The sequence below is a fragment of the Lactuca serriola genome, chromosome 5 (assembly GCF_051521515.1).
Source record: "Lactuca serriola cultivar US96UC23 chromosome 5, Lser_US96UC23_V15, whole genome shotgun sequence".
NCBI lineage: Eukaryota > Viridiplantae > Streptophyta > Magnoliopsida > Asterales > Asteraceae > Lactuca > Lactuca serriola.
This window is the reverse complement of record NC_136412.1, coordinates 218,749,809-218,769,725: the sequence shown is the minus strand read 5'-3', so window position 1 is coordinate 218,769,725 and position 19,917 is coordinate 218,749,809. Positions and strand designations below refer to the sequence as shown.

At 36.2% G+C, this 19,917-nt stretch overlaps 2 protein-coding genes and 1 non-coding gene across 5 annotated transcripts; 1 reads left to right on the top strand and 2 right to left on the bottom strand.

The window, feature by feature from the left end:
• Positions 1 to 3,626: 3,626 nt before the first annotated feature.
• LOC145053608 (FAD-dependent oxidoreductase family protein) lies at positions 3,627 to 15,425 on the top strand. Of its 2 annotated transcripts, XM_079001684.1 has the most exons (10): positions 3,627 to 3,931; positions 4,211 to 4,268; positions 4,418 to 4,526; positions 4,618 to 4,762; positions 5,031 to 5,082; positions 5,451 to 5,597; positions 5,707 to 5,818; positions 6,060 to 6,186; positions 6,269 to 6,519; positions 14,513 to 15,425. In XM_079001684.1, exons 1-10 carry the CDS (start codon positions 3,807 to 3,809, stop codon positions 14,596 to 14,598), a joined length of 1,212 nt encoding a protein of 403 aa, XP_078857810.1. In that variant the 5' UTR covers positions 3,627 to 3,806; the 3' UTR covers positions 14,599 to 15,425. The 2 variants fall into 2 exon arrangements, with proteins under 2 accessions (XP_078857810.1, XP_078857809.1); XM_079001683.1 differs by lacking the exon at positions 14,513 to 15,425 and having other exon boundaries at positions 6,269 to 6,804.
• Positions 6,765 to 11,679, bottom strand: LOC145053607 (ATPase 8, plasma membrane-type-like). Of its 2 annotated transcripts, XM_079001682.1 has the most exons (7): positions 10,632 to 11,678; positions 10,107 to 10,433; positions 9,752 to 9,994; positions 8,400 to 8,802; positions 7,739 to 8,253; positions 7,430 to 7,603; positions 6,765 to 7,338 (listed from the first exon to the last, which is right to left on the bottom strand). In XM_079001682.1, exons 1-7 carry the CDS (start codon positions 11,349 to 11,351, stop codon positions 7,180 to 7,182), a joined length of 2,541 nt encoding a protein of 846 aa, XP_078857808.1. In that variant the 5' UTR covers positions 11,352 to 11,678; the 3' UTR covers positions 6,765 to 7,179. The 2 variants fall into 2 exon arrangements, with proteins under 2 accessions (XP_078857808.1, XP_078857807.1); XM_079001681.1 differs by having other exon boundaries at positions 6,765 to 7,603; positions 10,632 to 11,679.
• Positions 15,426 to 19,176: 3,751 nt separating the features above from the next.
• On the bottom strand, positions 19,177 to 19,283 carry LOC145056120 (small nucleolar RNA R71). The gene has a single exon (XR_013685656.1). It is a non-coding gene; the product is annotated as a small nucleolar RNA R71 (small nucleolar RNA).
• Between the last annotated feature and the right edge of the window lie 634 nt (positions 19,284 to 19,917).

Genomic DNA, 19,917 nt, shown 5'->3' with positions numbered 1-19,917 from the left:
GTATGTCGTATTGCAATCAAACGATTGCAACAATAATTGTAACCGCCTCTCTTGAGCCTATAAATAGGGTCTTTGCCCAAATGAAATAAACAAGCTAAGTTTGAGTGTTTAAGACTTGAGTTGATCTCAATTGTCTTCTCTGTTGAAATAGTTTTCCTATTTCTGAATAGCAGAGTTCTATCCAAATTATTCACATAATCATCCAATCATTCATAATAATTATTCTACCGACACTTCTATTTAATTACATAACAATCCTTCTACCGACACTTTATATAATGAAAAATATAATAATTCCTTCCACATTGAAAGGACAGGTGTCTTCAATAATGACTTTTCGTCATTGCTTACGTCATTCCTCCCGCCTCCAAAAAGATATTATTGAAGCCATTATTGAAGACATCTGTCCTTTCAATGTGGAAGAGATTATTATATTTTTCATTATATAAAGTGTCGGTAGAAGGATTGTTATGTAATTAAATAGAAGTGTCGGTAGAATAATTATTAAGCGTCAGTTGATGTAACATAAAGTGTGTTACCCTCAATAGTCTAGGGGGCTATAATGTAAATATGTATGTCGTATTGCAATCAAACGATTGCAACAATAATCGTAACCGGCTCTCTTAAGCCTATAAATAGGGCATTTGCCCAAATGAAATAAACAAGCTACTGGTTATCTCCCTTTTTTCTTCACACGCTTTTTTTTTTTGAAATTGTAATGTTCTTATTTTCTTCGATTAACTAATAATTATTAATATACATATATTAAATTATCAAGAAAAAAAGCAATAACTAAATAAAAAAGAGACACAAGTAATATAAAGAAAAAAAGTATAACGATAGCTATAAATCTATATTAGTTATTTTTAAATAACTATTATACTTAATAAAACATAAATTATTTATTTCTAAACAACTATTATACTTAATTACATAAATTATAACAAAGCATAATGTCTGAGGATTGACGATGGAACGACGCTAAGGTTTTCATATTATTTTTAGAAACTATGTTTTTATAGTGTTTTGGAAACTATATTTTTATAGCCTTTAACACATGAGTTTTTATATTACTTTTGGAACAAAGTTTGATATTATATTCTAATCCCAAAATGAAAATTTAGTTTGAAATTTGTGACGTTACATAGATATTGTTGCATCGGTTGGTAATTAAAGTTACAAGGTCAATATCATTGACTATTAAATTTACAAGGTCAATATCATTGACTCAATTGATTTGATTGACTTTAGGAGGTGCAACTAGCAATGATGGTATTTATAGTAGTATCCAAACAAAACACATTATAAATTAAGTAAACTATAAAAGTGATAATTAGATTTACGAAAATTTACATCATGTCGTATGAAATTGCTGTTGGAGTCGGAAATAACAAAGCTACATCAATTGCATCTAGCAAATCATTTAATTTGTTGTCGGATTTGCATATACATATTCCAAATTGTAGCAATACGGGTTATTTTGCTAACTTCCTCAAATGGTAATGACAAATCAGAAACAGGGTCGGCCCAAATACACGGGCGACATGGGCTTGGCCCAGGGCAACAAATTTAAAAGGGCATCAAAATAGTCCAGTTGTCTAGTATATATATAATAATGGCCCAAACATTTAGCCCATGTTGTTTATCTGTGGAATATATCAGTTTACTAAAGAGAAAAAAGGGACACACTGATTGCCAAATAATCATCTAGCATGCACATAGAGAAACCAAACGTCGCCTGGTGCCTAGAAACGCAGTGTCGTTGGCCTCGTTCGCTGGAGAAATTAATGCCCTACCTTGAATACGTCTCCCATAATGTAAGAACATTTTTCTCTATTTTCACCTCTAGTCGATAAATCGATTATAGATACCTTTCAAATCTTAATTTCTTATTATTAATTAATATTTAGGCCCGATTTTACAACAATTTCTCTAATATGGTCCGATTTAAGGTGTGATTTTGTCTAATCTGATACAAGAAACTCAGTTCTGAAGTTTTGGTTTAATGAGTGTTTCACTGTTTTGGGTGTGAATTGTGATTTGATTCTTGTTGGTTGTTTTAGAGAATCAAAAATCAAATTAAGGTTAGATGAGTTCATTTTTCATTCGAAATCTATGTTACTTTCTTATTTATATGATTACTTTTTATTTTATCTTAATTCATCTCTATTTGATTACATGGAAAAAGTCCAAACTTGGTGAGTTTATTCGAATTTTATGTTTATTTAGGTTTGTTTCAAAAATCTGATTAATTTCTTATGTATCTGATTTCTTATATATCGAAATTTTGGTTTGTATTTTCGTATTGGATTTCTTTATTGCTTCTGAAATCAGATTGGGTAATTTCTCTACTGGCTTCTACAAGTTTGAGCTCCAAATTAGATTTGTATATGTTGTTTTGAGAAATCAGATTTTAAGATTTTGGTGAGTTTAAATTCATTTTTGTTTGTGTTCAATGTTTTCTATATAAACAACTTTTCTTAACTTCTGTGTTATTGTTTATGTGATATGAAGTAGGGGCTATATTTCAGATATGAAGTAGGAGCTATATTTCCGATTTTGTTGTCTAATGTGGTGGTTGCGTATACTTCATTGTTGACAGTTTCAATTGTGTGCTTCCATGGAACAAAAAATTCGAAATTGAAGCTTTTCAAAACGTATCTCCGAAGTACCATAACTCAAGAAAGATTTAAAGGATTAACAATTTTAAGTATCGAAAGTGATTTATTTACAAAATATTGATTATTGTAAAATAGACGTTTTCACTTCAAAAAAAATGCATGAACCTCGTTTTAGGTGATTTCTATAAGGTTCTGTTTGTATTATTTGTTTAATTATAAAAATAACTACACGTTTTATTTTATAAATCCTTTATATATTCTTTTTTGGTATCGTACCTTATATATAAAAGGGCATAAGTTTTTTTCTCGTCCCGGGTAATAAAAAACAATGAACCGGTCCTGATCAGAACTACAAACTTTTGAAGCGACACAAGAACTAGATTCGCATCCCCGTATTTTTCTATTATTTGGAATCATAAGATCATAGATTTAAAAGTATGATGGAATTCTAGAGAGATTTTAACTTTTAAGAGACAATAGTGATCGGGTCCGCCTAATAGCCATCGGGAGACTGATATGGACCCGGTCCGCCTAATAGCCATCGAGAGACCAATGTTTTAAAACCCAGACTGACCCGGTCGGTTCAACCAGTTGAACCGTGACCCAGGGTAGAAGGCGGGTCAATTAAGAACGGTTTTTTTTGTAAAAATACGGACCGGATCAAACCGGCCGGGTTTCTCCTAAACCGCGGTTCGCCGCTTATGTTGAATCGCTTAAAACCGGGTTGATCCGTTTTAATAAAGTTTGGATAGTTTGATACAAGTAGCGAACACCAAATTATTGGTTTTATATGTTTTTCAATATTTAAACTATTTAGATATCAAATTATTGGTTTTATATGTTTTTGCATTATGCAAGAAAGTAAAAATATATAAAAATAGAAAAAGATCATAAACCGAGTTGACCCAGCGGTTCAACCGATTGACCCGTGAACCGGTCATCACACCGGGTCAACTAAAAGCCCGGGTTTTAAAACATGGCGGGTGACTGATATGGACCGATACCGGTTCGACTTGAGACCGATAGAGACCGGCGGTTCGTTGTATTTGGAGATCGGACCCGGACTGGAAGTCCGGCCGCTTAGAGTAGTAACTGGTAGTTAGGGTCATCCTATCTTCAAACCAGACCCCTCGTCGGAGGGATTACGCCGGCGGAGGCGACGACCACTATCAAAAGTCGTAGAAGATGCTGTCTTTGCATTCAAATTTTTCGGTAATAGGCAAAACCTCACAACTTATGCGTATTGGAAAACACCAATCTCCGGTGGTGGCTTTTTCTTCTTCCTCTCGTCTTCATCAACAGTCTCTCAGGTAAATATGGTCTGATTGTAATATCTTTAAGTGTCCGTTGCAGATTACTTGTTAACGTTAAGACCTACTAAAATCGCCGTGGTTGAAGCCAAAAAACTGATAATCATTGAAGTAAAAGCTTCTTTAAGCTACAAAACCTAAATTGCGCGTCCTAATTTTGAGCTTCATAGTCGCAATTGGACTAGTTATAACAAACTGAACTCTTATTAAGAAACGATTTTTTGTAAATTAGAATTTAAGTTTGGAGCGTAATGAAGCAGTGTTTATGTTCATGTGTAGATATGCTGTACTTGGTGCGGGGTTTGCTGGATTATCAGTAGCATGGCACTTGCTGGAAGTACACACTTTTTCTCTCCTCTGTATATGTGTCTGATAATTGAAAGTTTTGAATTAAGAAGCTTGAGTTGTTTATAGAAATTGAAGAATATAACATGCATTTTCATGAAAATTGAAGAATAAAGTTCCAATTTCTCAATGTTTTTTCAGCATAGTCCTATCGAGTTGCACATTTCCATAGATGTTCTTGATGAGGTTGGAATTGGGGGTGGTGCTTCTGGAGTGTCTGGAGGACTCCTTCATCCTTATTCTCCTAAAGGTCTCCATCATTTCACCACTACATATTCCATTCATTTTTTAGCTATATGTCTCTTTTCTATTTTGATATTTGGATAAGTCTGTTTCTGTAGTTAAGCCTTTATGGAGGGCAGCTGAGTGCTGGGAAGAGAGTTTAAAGCTTTTAAGAATTGCTGAAACAGCAATACAGACCAAGGAATCAAGCTTCAACAATGGAGAAATTGCTCATAGTTCTTATGAATTTATTGCACGAAGAAGGTTTTGCCCTCAATTCTCTCAGAATTTCTGTATAACAGTTGTTAGAATCATCATTCACACAGATAATAATAGTTGTAGGAACTAGGAAATGAAAGATAAAGATCATACAAACACGATTTATATCATTTGATACAAAAACATGGATAAGATAGAAAAACTTACATCTCTAACTACCATTGTGATTTTTCATAAGAATTTTGGTCCAAAAGTTGTGCTTTGGTGTACATATCTAACAAGTATAAGCTACAATTGAATTTATTCACTCCAGGGGTATCCTTAGACCAGCAGTCAGCTTGAAGAACATGAGCATAATGAATGAAGTAAGTTCTCCAAATTGTAAATACAACACACAGTGCAATACAGTACTTCTATTGATTTGTTAATTAGCATCCTACTTTCATTTCATCCTATTACAACCTTATACTTTGAAAAATCTACCAAATTATAGCAATGTCATCCAAATACAAAGCAATTCCAACTATTATAAAAGGCTAGAATTTCCAAAGAACGAAAAAAATTATTGAAAGTACAATGCTATAGTTGAGTAGATTTTTCAAAACACAATGCCTTAATAAGAATGTAATAGAAAGAAACTAAAGTAAGCTTTTTAAAATACATATATACATTTGAAAGTATGTTGCTTTTTCTCTTAATAGGCACATAATAATTAATTTTTTCCTACTAGTAGAATGCTCAGAACTCCCTTGCCAGTTGCAGAATACAGTCTATCAATGAAGATGCAGCCCAGATATTAATGCCTAACATATGTGTACCTTCCAATTTGGCCTTTCATATGCAAGGTGCTATAAATATACATCCCCAACCCTATCTTGAGGTATGGAAACTTTAATATAATATAATATATACACATATTTATTTTTAACCACTTACCATTGTTTCTTGTATCCTTTTTATTGATTGCATAGAAATTTCACTTTGATTAGGCCCTATATGTAGCTTGTGAAGCTCTAGCTAGAGACATGTCCAGTGTGGGCCCCGGTGAAAAAGATATAAACTTTCACAAGAAATCTATTGACAATCTCCTTCAACTAGAAGGTAAGTAACATATGTGATAAAAAAAAAATTAGTTCCTTTCTATAAATGTCATGTAATACTGTGTTGCTGATTTTCTTGTTAAATAGATGCACATAAGTAGGAAAAATTGTGTTGTACTTTATTTATTAAATATTTCCATAACTGGTAAATAAATGTAAGTACATTGTCTATATTGATAAAAAGAGTAAAGTATGTTACTATTTTCTTCTCATAAGTAATATGTTTACATGATCCATTTTAGGGGAATATGATGCAGTTATCGTATGTCTGGGCGCCAGATCCACTTTCCTTCCAGAACTTTCCGGAAGGCTGCCATTGAGGACTTGCAGAGGTGTCACTGCCCACTTCCATCTGCCTGAAAACATCGGGTATTAATATATTAATCTGCACTAAAAAAAGATTGATTTTATATTAAAAATTGAACATGTTGTTAATAAAAATATGTTTCAGAGAAGAAATCCCTGAACATAGCCCCTCGATTTTATCAGACGCATGGCTTGCGATCCAGAATCCACGAAATTTACATGTGGGGTCCACATGGGACTGGAAATCTTGCAACTATTCACAGAAAGTGTCGATGGAAGAAGCTTCTAGAGCTTTGGAAGAACTTTTACCTAAAGCATCTGCGGTATATCCGAGCTTAAGAAAATGGGTTTTTTATGGAGCATCCGCGGGCCTAAGAGCAATGCCACCTCTCACAGGTAACGGATCTCTTCCACTTTTAGGGCGTATAGATGATTTCATCACTCAAAATCATTCGAGTAAATTCTGGTTATTTTCAGGCCTCGGATCTCGAGGTCTTTTGTATCATGCTTGGCTCGGGAAATTAATGGCACAAGCTGTAATTTCTTGTGATGAGGGTGTAATACCCCAAGAATTCACCTCATGGAGACCAAAGTTATGATACTATTAGTACTTTCTGTTCAAGTTTGGTGGGAATTGGAAATTTAGTTATAAATATAATGATTGATTGTGATTGAAGATAAGTATTTACAAACACAAAAAAGTATTAGATACAGAATTTACATTACAATACTCTTTGGTTCTGTTATGCATTACCCACTTTCACTTGTAGTTTCCTCTTCATCTACACCAGTCAAAATCCCAGTTGTCTACCCTTAAGACTTTCCTACTACCAGATACAACAACAAATAGGACATCAAAAGTTAACAAAAAAAAATATTCACATTTCTTGCTGAATTCCTTTCTTTTCCTATTATAACTTCCTCAGACTTTTCCTAGCGTAGTACTAGTACTAGTGTGGTGGTTTGTGGTGGTGTTTTGTGGGTACGGGTGGCCAATCCCTTCACAACCACCATTGACTTTACGCCGTGTGGCGGTGTTGGATATTGACTATTTGACTATTTTCCATTCAATGATTTATGGATGATGAACTTGAGGATGTCTAGAGGGATGTAGGTGATGATGCTGAAGAGCCAGATTACTCCCGCCCACCGCCATCCAACTCCTTTCATTTCCGCAAAATCCCAGTCTGAATATACGGCAAGCATTGTAGCCACCTGTAAAAACATAAATTTTTTTACAAATATGGGTAGTGAGAGGGTAGTTTGGTCTTTTAATTAAAAAAAACGATGTTATTTTGGTCCTTACTATTTGGGCTAGAGCGAATGCGAGTAAGAGCAAGAAGCCAGGGCGCTCGACAAATGACCAACTCTGCGACCTGGTCACGAAGATGAGGGCTTGGCTAATGATGCTCACTTGTAGGTAAACTGCCGCCGTGATTTCGTCCTCATTTCCGATGAGCGAGTGAACACCAAAAAGCCTCTAAAATATTATAAATAAATTAAATACGTTAAAAATGTCAAATCTGTAAGTAGATAAAAAAAAAAGTTATAACAACCTGTCCCACAGCCAACATGGGGAAGGTAAATCAGTGTACAGAAAAAGTATACGACTTACCGGGAAGAAGTTGGTTCTTGATGTGAGACAAAAAAAGAGGACGGTTACGAGTGCGAGATAGGATCCGAGGACAATACCGGTGGCGAAGATTTCGTTAAGCTTCCAAGAATCTGGGACAGGTGACGGCTTGACCCGATCGGTGGATATTGTCATGATGGTGCTATCGTTAAGGAGTGCGATAATAAGGATCATGAATGGCGAGAAGTCGAACCTCCATATGAGTGTGAGGAGCATGAACCCCATCACGATACGGATGGTGATTGTGACTGCATAGATCGTGTAGTTTTTCATCCTTTGGAAGATGGCTCGGCTTGTTAATACTGCATCCACGATCACGCCAAGCCCAGGCTCGGTCAGGATTATATCGGAGGCGCTCCTTGCAGCATCTGTGGCGTCGGCCACTGCGATTCCGATGTCGGCTCGCTTGAGTGCGGGTGCATCGTTCACACCGTCTCCGGTCATACCGCATATGTGATTCCTTTGTTGTAACCTCTTGACAATCTCGTACTTGTGCTCTATAAGATCGGAGAAATTTACGTTAATTTGCAACTGTAAATGACATGACAAAACAAGAACAAGAACAGAACATGTTGTACTGCATTTGACATGTATTGGACTGGTCTTTGTGCATCTCTACTTAGAGTTATGGATTATTAGTTACCGGGGAAAACTCCGGCGAAGCCATCGGCTTTCTCAATGAGGTCATCAATGGAAGCATCGTTGCCACCTTGTCCAAGAAGTGAAGAAGACGGATACATGTCGGACCCCATGCCAAGTCTTCTACCGGTTTCTTTACCAATAGCAAGTTGATCTCCGGTTATCATTTTAACTTTAACACCAAGTTCCAAAGCCTTTCGAATAGTCTCAGCACTGTCGTGTCTTGGTGGATCAAAAAGAGGCAATAATCCAACAAACTCCCATGGTGAACCTGCACTCTCTTTCGACTTCTCTGGCACGGTTTGACGAGCAACTCCCAATGATCGAAGACCTCGGTTTGCGTACCCCTCGATGACATCATTAGCCCGCTTCAGTGTTTCGCCCTTGAGCTCACAAAGTTGGATGATCTAGATAATATTTAACCGTCATCCGTTAGCAATTTGAAAACTGAATATTAAAGGGAAAAATTCAGAAATAAAAAACTTTGTAGTTTTACATTTTTATCGATTTAATCACGTAACTATTTTACATAGTGATTTATCAGTCATGTTTTGACTTAAAAAAGCTTTTTTAGAGTCACAAAGATTATATATTTGTTTTTATTGTCTTTTCGATTTTCCATTAAACAATTGTTATAATCATCTTAAAGAAAACGATAATAGTTCAATGACTAAACCATTTTCTGTATTCATTCAATCAATTATAATTTTTAACCATTTAAAAGTCAGTTGCCCCGGCAAACTACCAATAAACACAACATAATTTTATTATCTTATTGGTTGTCTCTCAATTATTAATTATTATTTTTATCGATTTAACTATTGATTTATTGTTATATTGTTATGATTGTCCTAAAAGTTGTAGTTTACCCGTTAAAATGGTAAAATAGTAAAAGTAGTAGTTTACTCATTAGAAAAAAAAAAAGTTATAATGGTTTAATCACTTCGATATAATAATTAACCAGTTGAATCGATAAAATAGTAAAATTACAAATGTCTTTTTTTGTTGCATTTTGCTTGATATTAAATGCGATAGAGAATGCAGGATAAACAAGCGATTTATTAATCACAAAACTATTCAATTAATTTTTGTCGAGTTAGTCATCCATAAAAAAAAATTAAAGTTTAATAGCAAAATCCATATTGTTAAAATATGTTGCATTTTGCTGAAACCATATTACTGAAAAAATGGTTATTTTGAAAAAGAAGAAAATCTTATAATATTTTAATTAGTAAATAAAATAATGTAGTAACAAATCGATAAAGAAAAAATATATGTGTAAAAAACAATTGTTTTCTTGTATTTTGTCCAAATTAAATGCAACAGAAAAGACAAACAAAGAAAGTGATTCATTACTTCTTCGGGTGCACCCTTGCTAGATCGATGCCAATCCCCATGATCGTCAATGTAAGTGATGGCCGTACGCTTATCCACGGGATTAAACGGAAGAAAATGAACCTCTTTGATTCCCGCTCGTGCTTCTTTTGGGTCAGCCAACATGTTGACCATGGACGCATCAATCGCGTCCTGGTTTTCAGTCCTTGAAGCCCGAGCACCATACAATACCACCGTATCCTTGTCACAATCCTTGGAAAATACCTATTATTTGATTCCCAAATAATCATATAATCCGTGTTTGTCCAAGCTGATTATTGCAGCTTTAAGTTGCAATAATCAGATGATTAAAAAAAAATAAACACCAAAAGCGAACCTCGATTAAGTTCTTGTCGACACTCAATTTGTTAAGAGTGAGGGTGCCTGTTTTATCGCTACAAAGAATATCCATGCCTGCCATTTCCTCAATAGCAGTCATTCGCTTGGTGATGGCACCTTGTTGTGAAAGGTGGTGGGCCCCGATTGCCATTGTTACAGATAACACTGTAGGCATGGCAATCGGGATACCTCCAATCAGAAGAACCAATAGATTATCAATACCATCTCTATATGCTCTTTGTTGAATCGGATATATCACTATAATCTCGATCACCATTCCAACCGCAATTGAACATATACAGAAGTTACCAATGTCGGTTAATACCTAATCAACACGTGAAATTTCTAATAAGAAAAAAAAAATGATACATGCATTAAACACTTTTAACTTTACTTGGAAAAATGTCACGTGCAACAATTGATAAAAATATATAACATCTATATTATGTTAATACTTTTTTTTTTGTATTTTGGCATTAAAAAAGAAATGCAAGATGGAAAAATGTCACGTGCAACGTTGTACCTGTTGGAAATGACCAGATGGATTGGTGCTATCGACAAGGTGTGCAGCCTTGCCAAAAAACGTACGGACGCCGGTGGCGATGACAACAGCCTCAATCTCTCCCTGCTTACACGTCGACCCGGAATACACAGCGTCACCGGTGTTCTTAGTCACCGGCAGCGATTCTCCGGTAAGTGCAGCTTGGTCGATCTTTAACATGTCACCTTCAAGGAGACGAGCGTCGGCCGGAATAATATCTCCCAGCTTCACGCATATCATATCTCCGGGAACCAAGATAGAAGCCTCCTCTTCCCTCCATTTCCCGTTTCTCAAAATTTTACACTTCGGCGCCAGGCTCGCCATCAGGGCGGAGGCGGCGTTTCCGGCATTGTTTTCCTCGACAAAACTGATGGTTGCGTTGATCAGAAGAAGCACAACGATGCCTACAAAATCCGGCCAATCCGGCGGCCGACCACCACCATTGGCCAAAACGATCGCCATGATGGCTGCAATTTCCATCACCCATGAAAGGGGATTCCACATGAACCCTAGAAATTTGAGGATTTTGCTTTCCTTTTTCTCCTGGAGCTTATTGGGGCCAAATATTTCGAGCCTTCTCGCACCTTCATCGTCGCTCAACCCATCTCTGCTACACTTTAAGCTCTTGAACAATTCTTCGATAGGGATTTTCTCAAGATCAACTTCGTTATTTTTTATTTGATCCATGGAATTATCAGCCATGGTTATAGAAAATACTAAATTCAATTAAATGAAAAATAAAGCAATAAAGATGTTAAGATAAAATCGGGCCTCTCTAAAATCCCTCTTCAGAGAGGCTCCACCATGCTTGCGGACATAGTAGAGGCTTTTTTGAGGAGACGATGAGAGGGAATTGCAGAAGCCCCTTTTTATCTAAAAAAGAAATACTTGCTTCGTATCTTCTGGTTTTCAAGATGAGTCGCTTTTAGTTTCTTTCTTTCATCCCTGCAATTAGGAACTAGGGGTAATCCATTATTTGCTTCCAGGAAGCTCGGTCCTTCATTTACGTGTGAGGTTTTATTTGATATGTTTGATATTTTGTTAGGTTAGTATACCATGTAACAACATAACATGTGCTCATTCATTCATTAATTCATTCTATATTTTATATATATTTTCTGAGGTTTTTATTTCATATTTGATACGTTTGATTATTCTCCCTAGATTAATTTGTTCGTATGCAAGTCCTATTATTATGCATGGGATATCTATTTTGCATGTTATCTTTATTGTATTTGCGTGACATAATTATTACTATTAAATTTTCTAGCATGCAAATTAATAAGGTGGTGAAGTATGCATGCTTTACATATATATATAAGGTTTATTTATAACAACATTTATGTTTTTCTGTTTTTATCTGGCATGAATATTATGGGTACTATGTTTAACAAAAAAAAAAAAAATCTCATTCTATTTATTATCATGCAAAAATGAATTATCATCATAAATAGATTTTACAAATATGATTAATTTCAGTGTGGTGGTGGAAGTTGAAGCAAGTTATGGATGGCATAACCTAAACCATATTTGTTATCAAACCAAACATCTTATAAACTTTATTTTTGTTTTTACTAAACATTTTATTAAGTTATTCATTTCACATAGAAATTATAAATTTTGTTAATCTTAGGATATGTTTGGTTGTGGAAACTTTTTCTGTTTTTTTTTTTCTAATTTTCAAATGTAAATAAAAATTCTGAAAAACACATTTGGTTAATGCAGTTTTTAAAAAAAAATAAAAAAAAGATTTTTTTTTGTTTCAAATTGTATGTAAATTAGAAAAATAATTTTTATAGTTTTCAAATGATTTTAAATTTCTAGTATGGAAAAAGAAAACTCCATCGATTTCAACCAAAAGTATTTTGTAAAATTTTCGTTGAAAATTGAATATGAAAACTTAACTTTATTTTCTGAAAATGTTTTCTAAAAAAATAAAAGTAACTGTAGCATTTTTAATTCAAGATTAACAAATTTGTATGGTAGCAACTTCATTCTTTTAGATTATCTAAACATGCAACTTTTTCATTCCAACCGATGTCTTCACTTTCAAGGTCAAGTTGATTTTAGCTTTCATGAAGACTGTTTTTTTTTCTTTTTTTTTCTTTGAGATTTCTTTTAACGTCTTATTAAAACCATTTCGGTGAAAGTTTTTATTTTCAAAATAATCATTATCACAATCATTAAAACTTACAATATGGCTGTAACATCCCAAAAATCATAGATAAAAAAATTCATTTTAAAATTCAAACAAAACCATCAAATATCCATATCAAATCATTCAAATGTATGTCATAGTAAAATAGTCATCAGAATACAGTTCCCAAAATCATGAAAGTGCGGAAAACATGGGTGGATGCGATGCGATCATGTCGGGTCATTCCCTTTCTAGCTGAAAGTACTTTAAACCATAAACATAAAACTGTAAGCACAAAGTTTAGTGAGTTTCCCAAAATACCTCATACCATACATACATAACAGCCAAAACATAAATGGGTCTATTTCACCTCCTTCGGTCTCTTTCAACCAGTTCTGGGTCTATTTTACCCCCTTCGGTATATTTCAACCGGTATCGGGTCTATTTCACCCCTACATCTAAGCATACAATCATATCAGCAAGAGTCACAAAGATAACAAGCACATACAAGTATAACAGCAAGGGTCACAAAGACAATTATCATCCTACACACATAATCTAGTGGGCCGACATTGGTGCCTTCGACCCACGAGTACAGTGAAGGAACAGACAAACCATACTCCCAGGCTACTGCTACTATGGTTCCTTACACTAAACATTCCAAATTAACCCTAATAAATAATTAGGGTAATAACCCATAAAAGGTCTAGATCACCATTTAACATGCCAAGGTATAAAAGACCATTTTACCCCTTCCTTTAATGCGCCCCTCAACCCATTACCCAAGCCTAAAAGACCTAAGGTCCAACCAAGCCCAAGAGACCTAAAAACATGGACCAAAAGTTATAAGGCCCAATAATAACCCAAACAACCTAAAGCCTAAAAAGGGTTCCTGTTGAGTACGTTGAACGTACCACCAGTACGCCCGATGTACCAACTTTCACCGAAAAAGGAAAAGGGGGCTCAAGCGTGTATGCTTATGTACGCCTCGCGTACATCCCAGCTAGCCAAAACCTCATTAAGCAATTAATGTTTTAGGTCCAAACATCTAAATTGCAGATCCAACTCTTCGGGAATGCCTTAAACAATAAAGTCATCAGCTTGATGCCTTTGCATGGCTCCAAGAGACCCAACATGCATTTCTAACATTCTAACTTCATACTAAGACTATCAACTTATACATGGTGGAGCTTAACCCATCAAGATGGCATTTTTATGATTCTATAAGTCAATAAATACCAAGAAATGACCCAAACATGTTCTAGAGTAACTACAACTCACATGAACCAAAAACAAGGGACCAAACATGCCAACTCACATCAGCTTGATGCCTTTGCATGGCTCCAAGAGACCCAACATGCATTTCTAACATTCTAACTTCATACTAAGACTATCAACTTATACATGGTGGAGCTTAACCCATCAAGATGGCATTTTTATGATTCTATAAGTCAATAAATACCAAGAAATGACCCAAACATGTTCTAGAGTAACTACAACTCACATGAACCAAAAACAAGGGACCAAAACATGCCAAATATAATCCTAAATCTATATCTAAGCTAAGGAGTCATGTTAGATGCCATTTTATGTGTCTTATAGGGTAGTTTTCATTATCATTTTAGCATCATATTTTGTACATTGGCATGTAATTTATTTAAATAATATTCAGCTCATGTCTTTTGTTAGAATTCTCGTACTGCTCATATTTTTATGTCAATTTCAGATAGTTCGAGTGGAGCAGTGCTTTGGGAGCAGTTGGATGCGTGTTTGGATCTTAAAATGGAGCTTGGAACTTTTGGAGTATGTTGAGGAATGATTTCAAGGTGCTTTGGTCAAGAAACATTCGATTGAATTGATCACACGAAGATGGAATATACAATATCAAAGTTAAATGATGTTGTTGGCAGCTTTGACCCCCTGTCAGTATTTTGACCATATCTCGAGAACTGTAACTCCGATTGACACGATTCAAAATGATCTGAAAAGTAGACGAAATTTCGGACGTCATAGGCACAACCTGCATCGCAGGTTGTCTCCTTGTGAATGCAGGTGACCTTTTTGCGATCGCAAGTTTGGTCGTAGGTTGCCTTCGAGGTTCTTTTGTGCCCAAAATTCATCCGGAAGTGAAAACTCCCAACCTACGATCGCAGGTTGTCTCCTTGCGATCGCAGGTTGGCCAAAAAGTGTCAAAATAGCATCCTACTTCATTAAAACGACATCAGATGTGTTTATTTCAAAACCTGCGATCGCAGGTTTTGTACATGCGACCGCAGGTGCGCCGTTTTTGCTGTTGGACGTATAAAAAGACCCGGATAGCCTTCCAGCAACCTAATTTGGCGATTCCAGAGGTACCAGACGACGAAAATACGATTTTGAAGGCGATTTTCTTTGATTTCATCAATTTCTGAAGATCTGAAGAATGTGGATCATCTCCTTCAAGTAGATTAGTAAGATTAGTTGTTTGATGTTTCTTTTTATCTGTTTTGATCATATTTTAGTCATGTTTGGCTAAACCCTAGTTTTCAGTTCTGCATAAGACAAGTACTTTTCATGCGATTGATCATTAGATCTGATTTTGATTTGTGTTTCTATCTAGATTCTTCAGTTTTGTTCTTAATGAATGTTTGATTTTGATTGTTGTTAGTGTTATCACCTAGCTAGGGTTTTATCATTCCAGTTAATCAGTTAATAGAATCCGTAATTGTTCTTGTCAACTGATAAAAGTAACAAGTATCAGATTGGTTCTGTTTTGGGATTTAACTCTGGTATAAACTGTAGAAATCATATCATTACGCTTCCAAGCCTGTGAGAAGTATTGGATATTGCTAGGAATTTTACATAGATTATAATGCAACTTTTCTGATTTAATTAAGAGCTTATTTAATTGAACAGTAAAAAGTTAGGGTTAATTAAAGAGCTTGTTTTGGTTAACTAAATAAGGTAAAAGTGGAATTACTAGAGCTTGTTAGTTTTTCTCAGTACCAGCTTAGATAGAACGCATCTCAAATAACCAAGTCAATGTTGATTGCATGATTAGGAAAGTCGCAGCAGAGCTGAAATCGTTTTTATTATTGATTTTCGTTTAGTTTAATATCACTGCAATTTTAGTTTTTAGTTTAATTCAAATCCCCCTTTTAATAATTCTTGTCTTGACTAGATTGTGTCTGATGCAATAAGGCATTGACCATTAGGCTGTGTCCCTGAGGATTCGACCCTGTTTCCCTGTACTATATTTTTAGTGCTAGCAGCAGTGATAATTTATTTGCTTAATACGCGTGCGACAACGTGTTAACAAATTGGCGCCGTTGCCGGGGACACGGTGCTTTCTAATAGTTTTCTGCCAAGAATTTTTCGTTCAGGTACACCTTTAGTTTTTTATCCAGAAATCGAGCGAACTACAAGGAAACTGAAGAAAGAAGCAGCAAGAAAAAAACAATCAGATGGTCTCTTTAGTTCATCATCTTCCATACCCCCAGAAACCTCCACACCACAAAGCACTCCCTTGTGGAACGAATCAGATCCGTTTTTTCCAAAAGTACCCCCATCTTCTCCTCAAAACAGCCCATATAAAACTTACTCCCCACCCCCTTCTGTTAAAACTGAAACCACAGATTCTTTAGAAACCGGATCTGAAGACTTAGTTATGAGTGGAGACGAAGCAGAAAAGACCCTTAGAGAGTGGGCCACTCAAGAGGTCAACCAACAGCCCCTTTAATTACGTTTTGTGACATCCCCTAATTTCTCGGCCAGAAAAGACCGATTTAATTTATGTTTTTTAAAATAAAATCAGAGAAATCTTTTTAAAAGATGTTGCGGAATTGGTCCCCAAACAAAATATGATTAAAGTTTATCAAAACCCTTCATTAAGAAGGTATATGTTTTCCATATATATATATATATATATATATATATCAAAACCTCGGGATGTCATGTTCCGATACAGATCAAAAGCATAAACAATACATTATAAGCCTTTCAACAGTTATTTACAACTACTGACCTATAATCCAAAAATCTCTCGTCGTCCTCTGACTATGCTCGGGGTCCACTACCTGTAACATTAAAAGCTGAGTGGGTCAGGCTTGGGAGTCTGGTGAGCATATAGGGTTTTCAACCCACAATAATAATAAACTTACTAAGTTCATCAATCAACAATAACCCTGATTACGCGTTCCCGTTATCCTCACTTTATGTCCCTAAACACTTATCACAAGGGACCTAGCTTAAAAAATATCATCGGGATGGACACTACTGCTAAGGGGTTTCCTCAGCCATACATGTCCTAAAGGCAACCATGAGGGGGATGGAGTACAACGAATGAACACTCTCAGTTCATTAACATCTACAGGTTGCGGACCTGCTAATGTTTCCCACTAGACTATCTAGAAAGTCCGTGGTCGTCATCCAAACTCCGCTAGATGACTGTATCTCAAAACACATCGAGGCCTCTCATCAATTTTATTTTATCACACATCACTATCTACCCATGTTCTACCCAACATATTTATAGATAAAAATACTTATACAGTTTAAAACTTGTATAAAACATCAACTCAACAGTTACCTCAAATAAACAATTAATATATTTACACATAGCACGTATTACAAGGTAAATACTTCATATCTATGTGTAAAATGAAAGTGACTATACACTCACATGATTTGATGATAATCGGGCAGCAATTCGTTTCCTAAAACGATTGTTTCTAATAAAACCGGGAGTTTTATTGAGAAACCGGGCTTTGCAAAAGTCGGGCTTCGAAACCGAAAAGATAAATTTTTCGGGCTTCTCGGGCACTTCGTGGAGTATTCTGGGCTTTACAATCGATATCGGGGCTTTACGGGATGTTAAGATGAAGAAAATATGGGTTTAGGGGTTAAAATTGACAAATTTTCAAAGTTACCCGGGAGGTCTCGCACCCTTGTATTTATAGGGGAGAGCTTCTGATCGGACGGCTGAGAAGGAGCCACGCCTCGCAGATCCGAGGGTTCGCAGGGAAGGCTCGCACGAGGGTAGCATGTGCGAAGGGCTCGGTGTCGGCCTCTGATTGGACCGCGGTCTACTGGTCCACATGCGAGGTTCGGAGGCTAGGCGGTGCGAGGCTCAGTCCAGCTGCGAGCTTCGGATTGGGCCTTCCTTCGGTCGAATCAGAAGAGGACACGGGGCGACACGGGGCAGTCTCGCATGCGAGGGAAGGCAACACGTCTTTCCAGGTGGCTTCGGTGACTCAGCAGGTTCCGGATACGTGGCACATGCGAAGCGAGGACACGTGGCACTTCCGGGTGAAGCTTATCTATGAGAAACTTCTCGAATTTCGTGCCAAAATCTTCTAAAATTCATAACTTTAGCATACGAGCTCCGTTTTTGACGTTCTTTATATGCACGCGTAGCTAAAATTACGCTCTACAACTTCCGTTTAGACTTCATCGGCTAATTTTGACTTTAAATTTTATATTATTATTTTTAACAGACCGGGACAGGAAATCCGTTAAAAATTCATAACTTCTTCATCCGACGTCCGTTTTCGTCAGACTTTTTACCGTTATGCTCCTAATGATGAGACCTTCGATTCTCGTTTAGGTTGTGTCGGCTAAAAATCGCTCAATCTAAAATTCGAGTTTTTAGTTGTCTACTGCTAAGCTGAAACTTCGAAAAATCATAACTTCCTCATACGAAGTCAGATTTGGGCGTTCTTTTTATCGAACTTCTCGGTTACTACGACTTTCGTTTAGATTACTAAGGCTAAAAAGTATTTTATCAAAAACTCACTTTTTACGACATTCAGCACCGTGTCGGTTTTGTCGCGAAACTTCGACAGGTCATAACTTCTTCGTTATAACTCGGATTTTGGTATTCTTTATATCCCCGAAATCCTTGTTTCGACCACTACAACTTTATGTAAAGATATCGGGCTTATCTAACACTTTAATTTTGACGCTTATTTTTATTCTTAATTAATTAAACGCTAATAATTAAGCATAAAACACATAATTCACATAATTCATTTTCATTTCTTCAAAATGAGTTACAAAGGTTAACCTAGACTATCAACTCAATATAAATGTCTAGGCTAGAAACACGAGTGTTACACGTTTCCAGAAGCCCAGAACTTCGAACTTAAATCTGGGTTGATTCATCTTCTTCCCACTTTCAGAGGATTGGAAAACGAAGACCCACATAAATTCCTCAACGAATTTCATGTGGTTTGTTCAGGAACGAAGCCTCATGCTGTCACAGAAGACCAGATAAAGTTAAGGGCATTCCCCTTTTCACTTCAAGATTCTGCAAGAGAATGGTTGTATGAACTCCCATCAGGTTCCATCACCACTTGGACAGAACTCGCAAAGTTGTTTTTAGAGAAATACTTTCCAGAAACGCGAGTCTCCAGTCTCAGAAGAGAAATCCTTGGTATCAAACAAGGAAAAAGAGAAGCTTTACATACCTACTGGGAGAGATTCAAGAAGTTGTTGGTCCGTTGCCCCCAACATGGAATTAGTGATTACCAGCTCTATAATTGTTTTTGTGAAGGTCTAACACCCATGGAAAGACGGCTTATAAATGCTTCTGATGGTGGTTCTTTGGGTGACATGACTCCAACTGAAATCAGAGAGCTGATTGAGAAGCTGGCGATCGAGTCTAAACATTTCGGGAATGAAGACGAGTGGTATCCAGATCAGCCAAGAGGGGTCAAGGAAGTCAGCAATGTTCATCTGGAAGCTCAGATATCTGAATTGACAAAAGTTGTTATGCTCTTGACTAAAGAAAAAGCAGCTGCAAAGAAACAATGTGGGATTTGCTTAAAGACTGATCACCCTACAGATATGTGCCCAATATTGCAAGAGGATACAGTTGCAGTCAAAGCTGTCGGGGGCTACCAACAGAATTTTCAAAATAATTATCAACAGAAACAACAATTTTAGCCTCCACCTGGATTTCAGCAACAGCGAAATTTTCAGCAGCCAGGCTTTCAGCAAAATTTCCAAAATCAGAATTACCAGAATCAGAACACACATCAGCAACCCAGTAGTTCCAGCATGGCCTTAGAAGATATAGTGAAGAGTCTTGCTACGAGCACCTAAGCATTCCAGACCAAAACTAGAACTAGTATCAAGAATCTGGAGCAACAG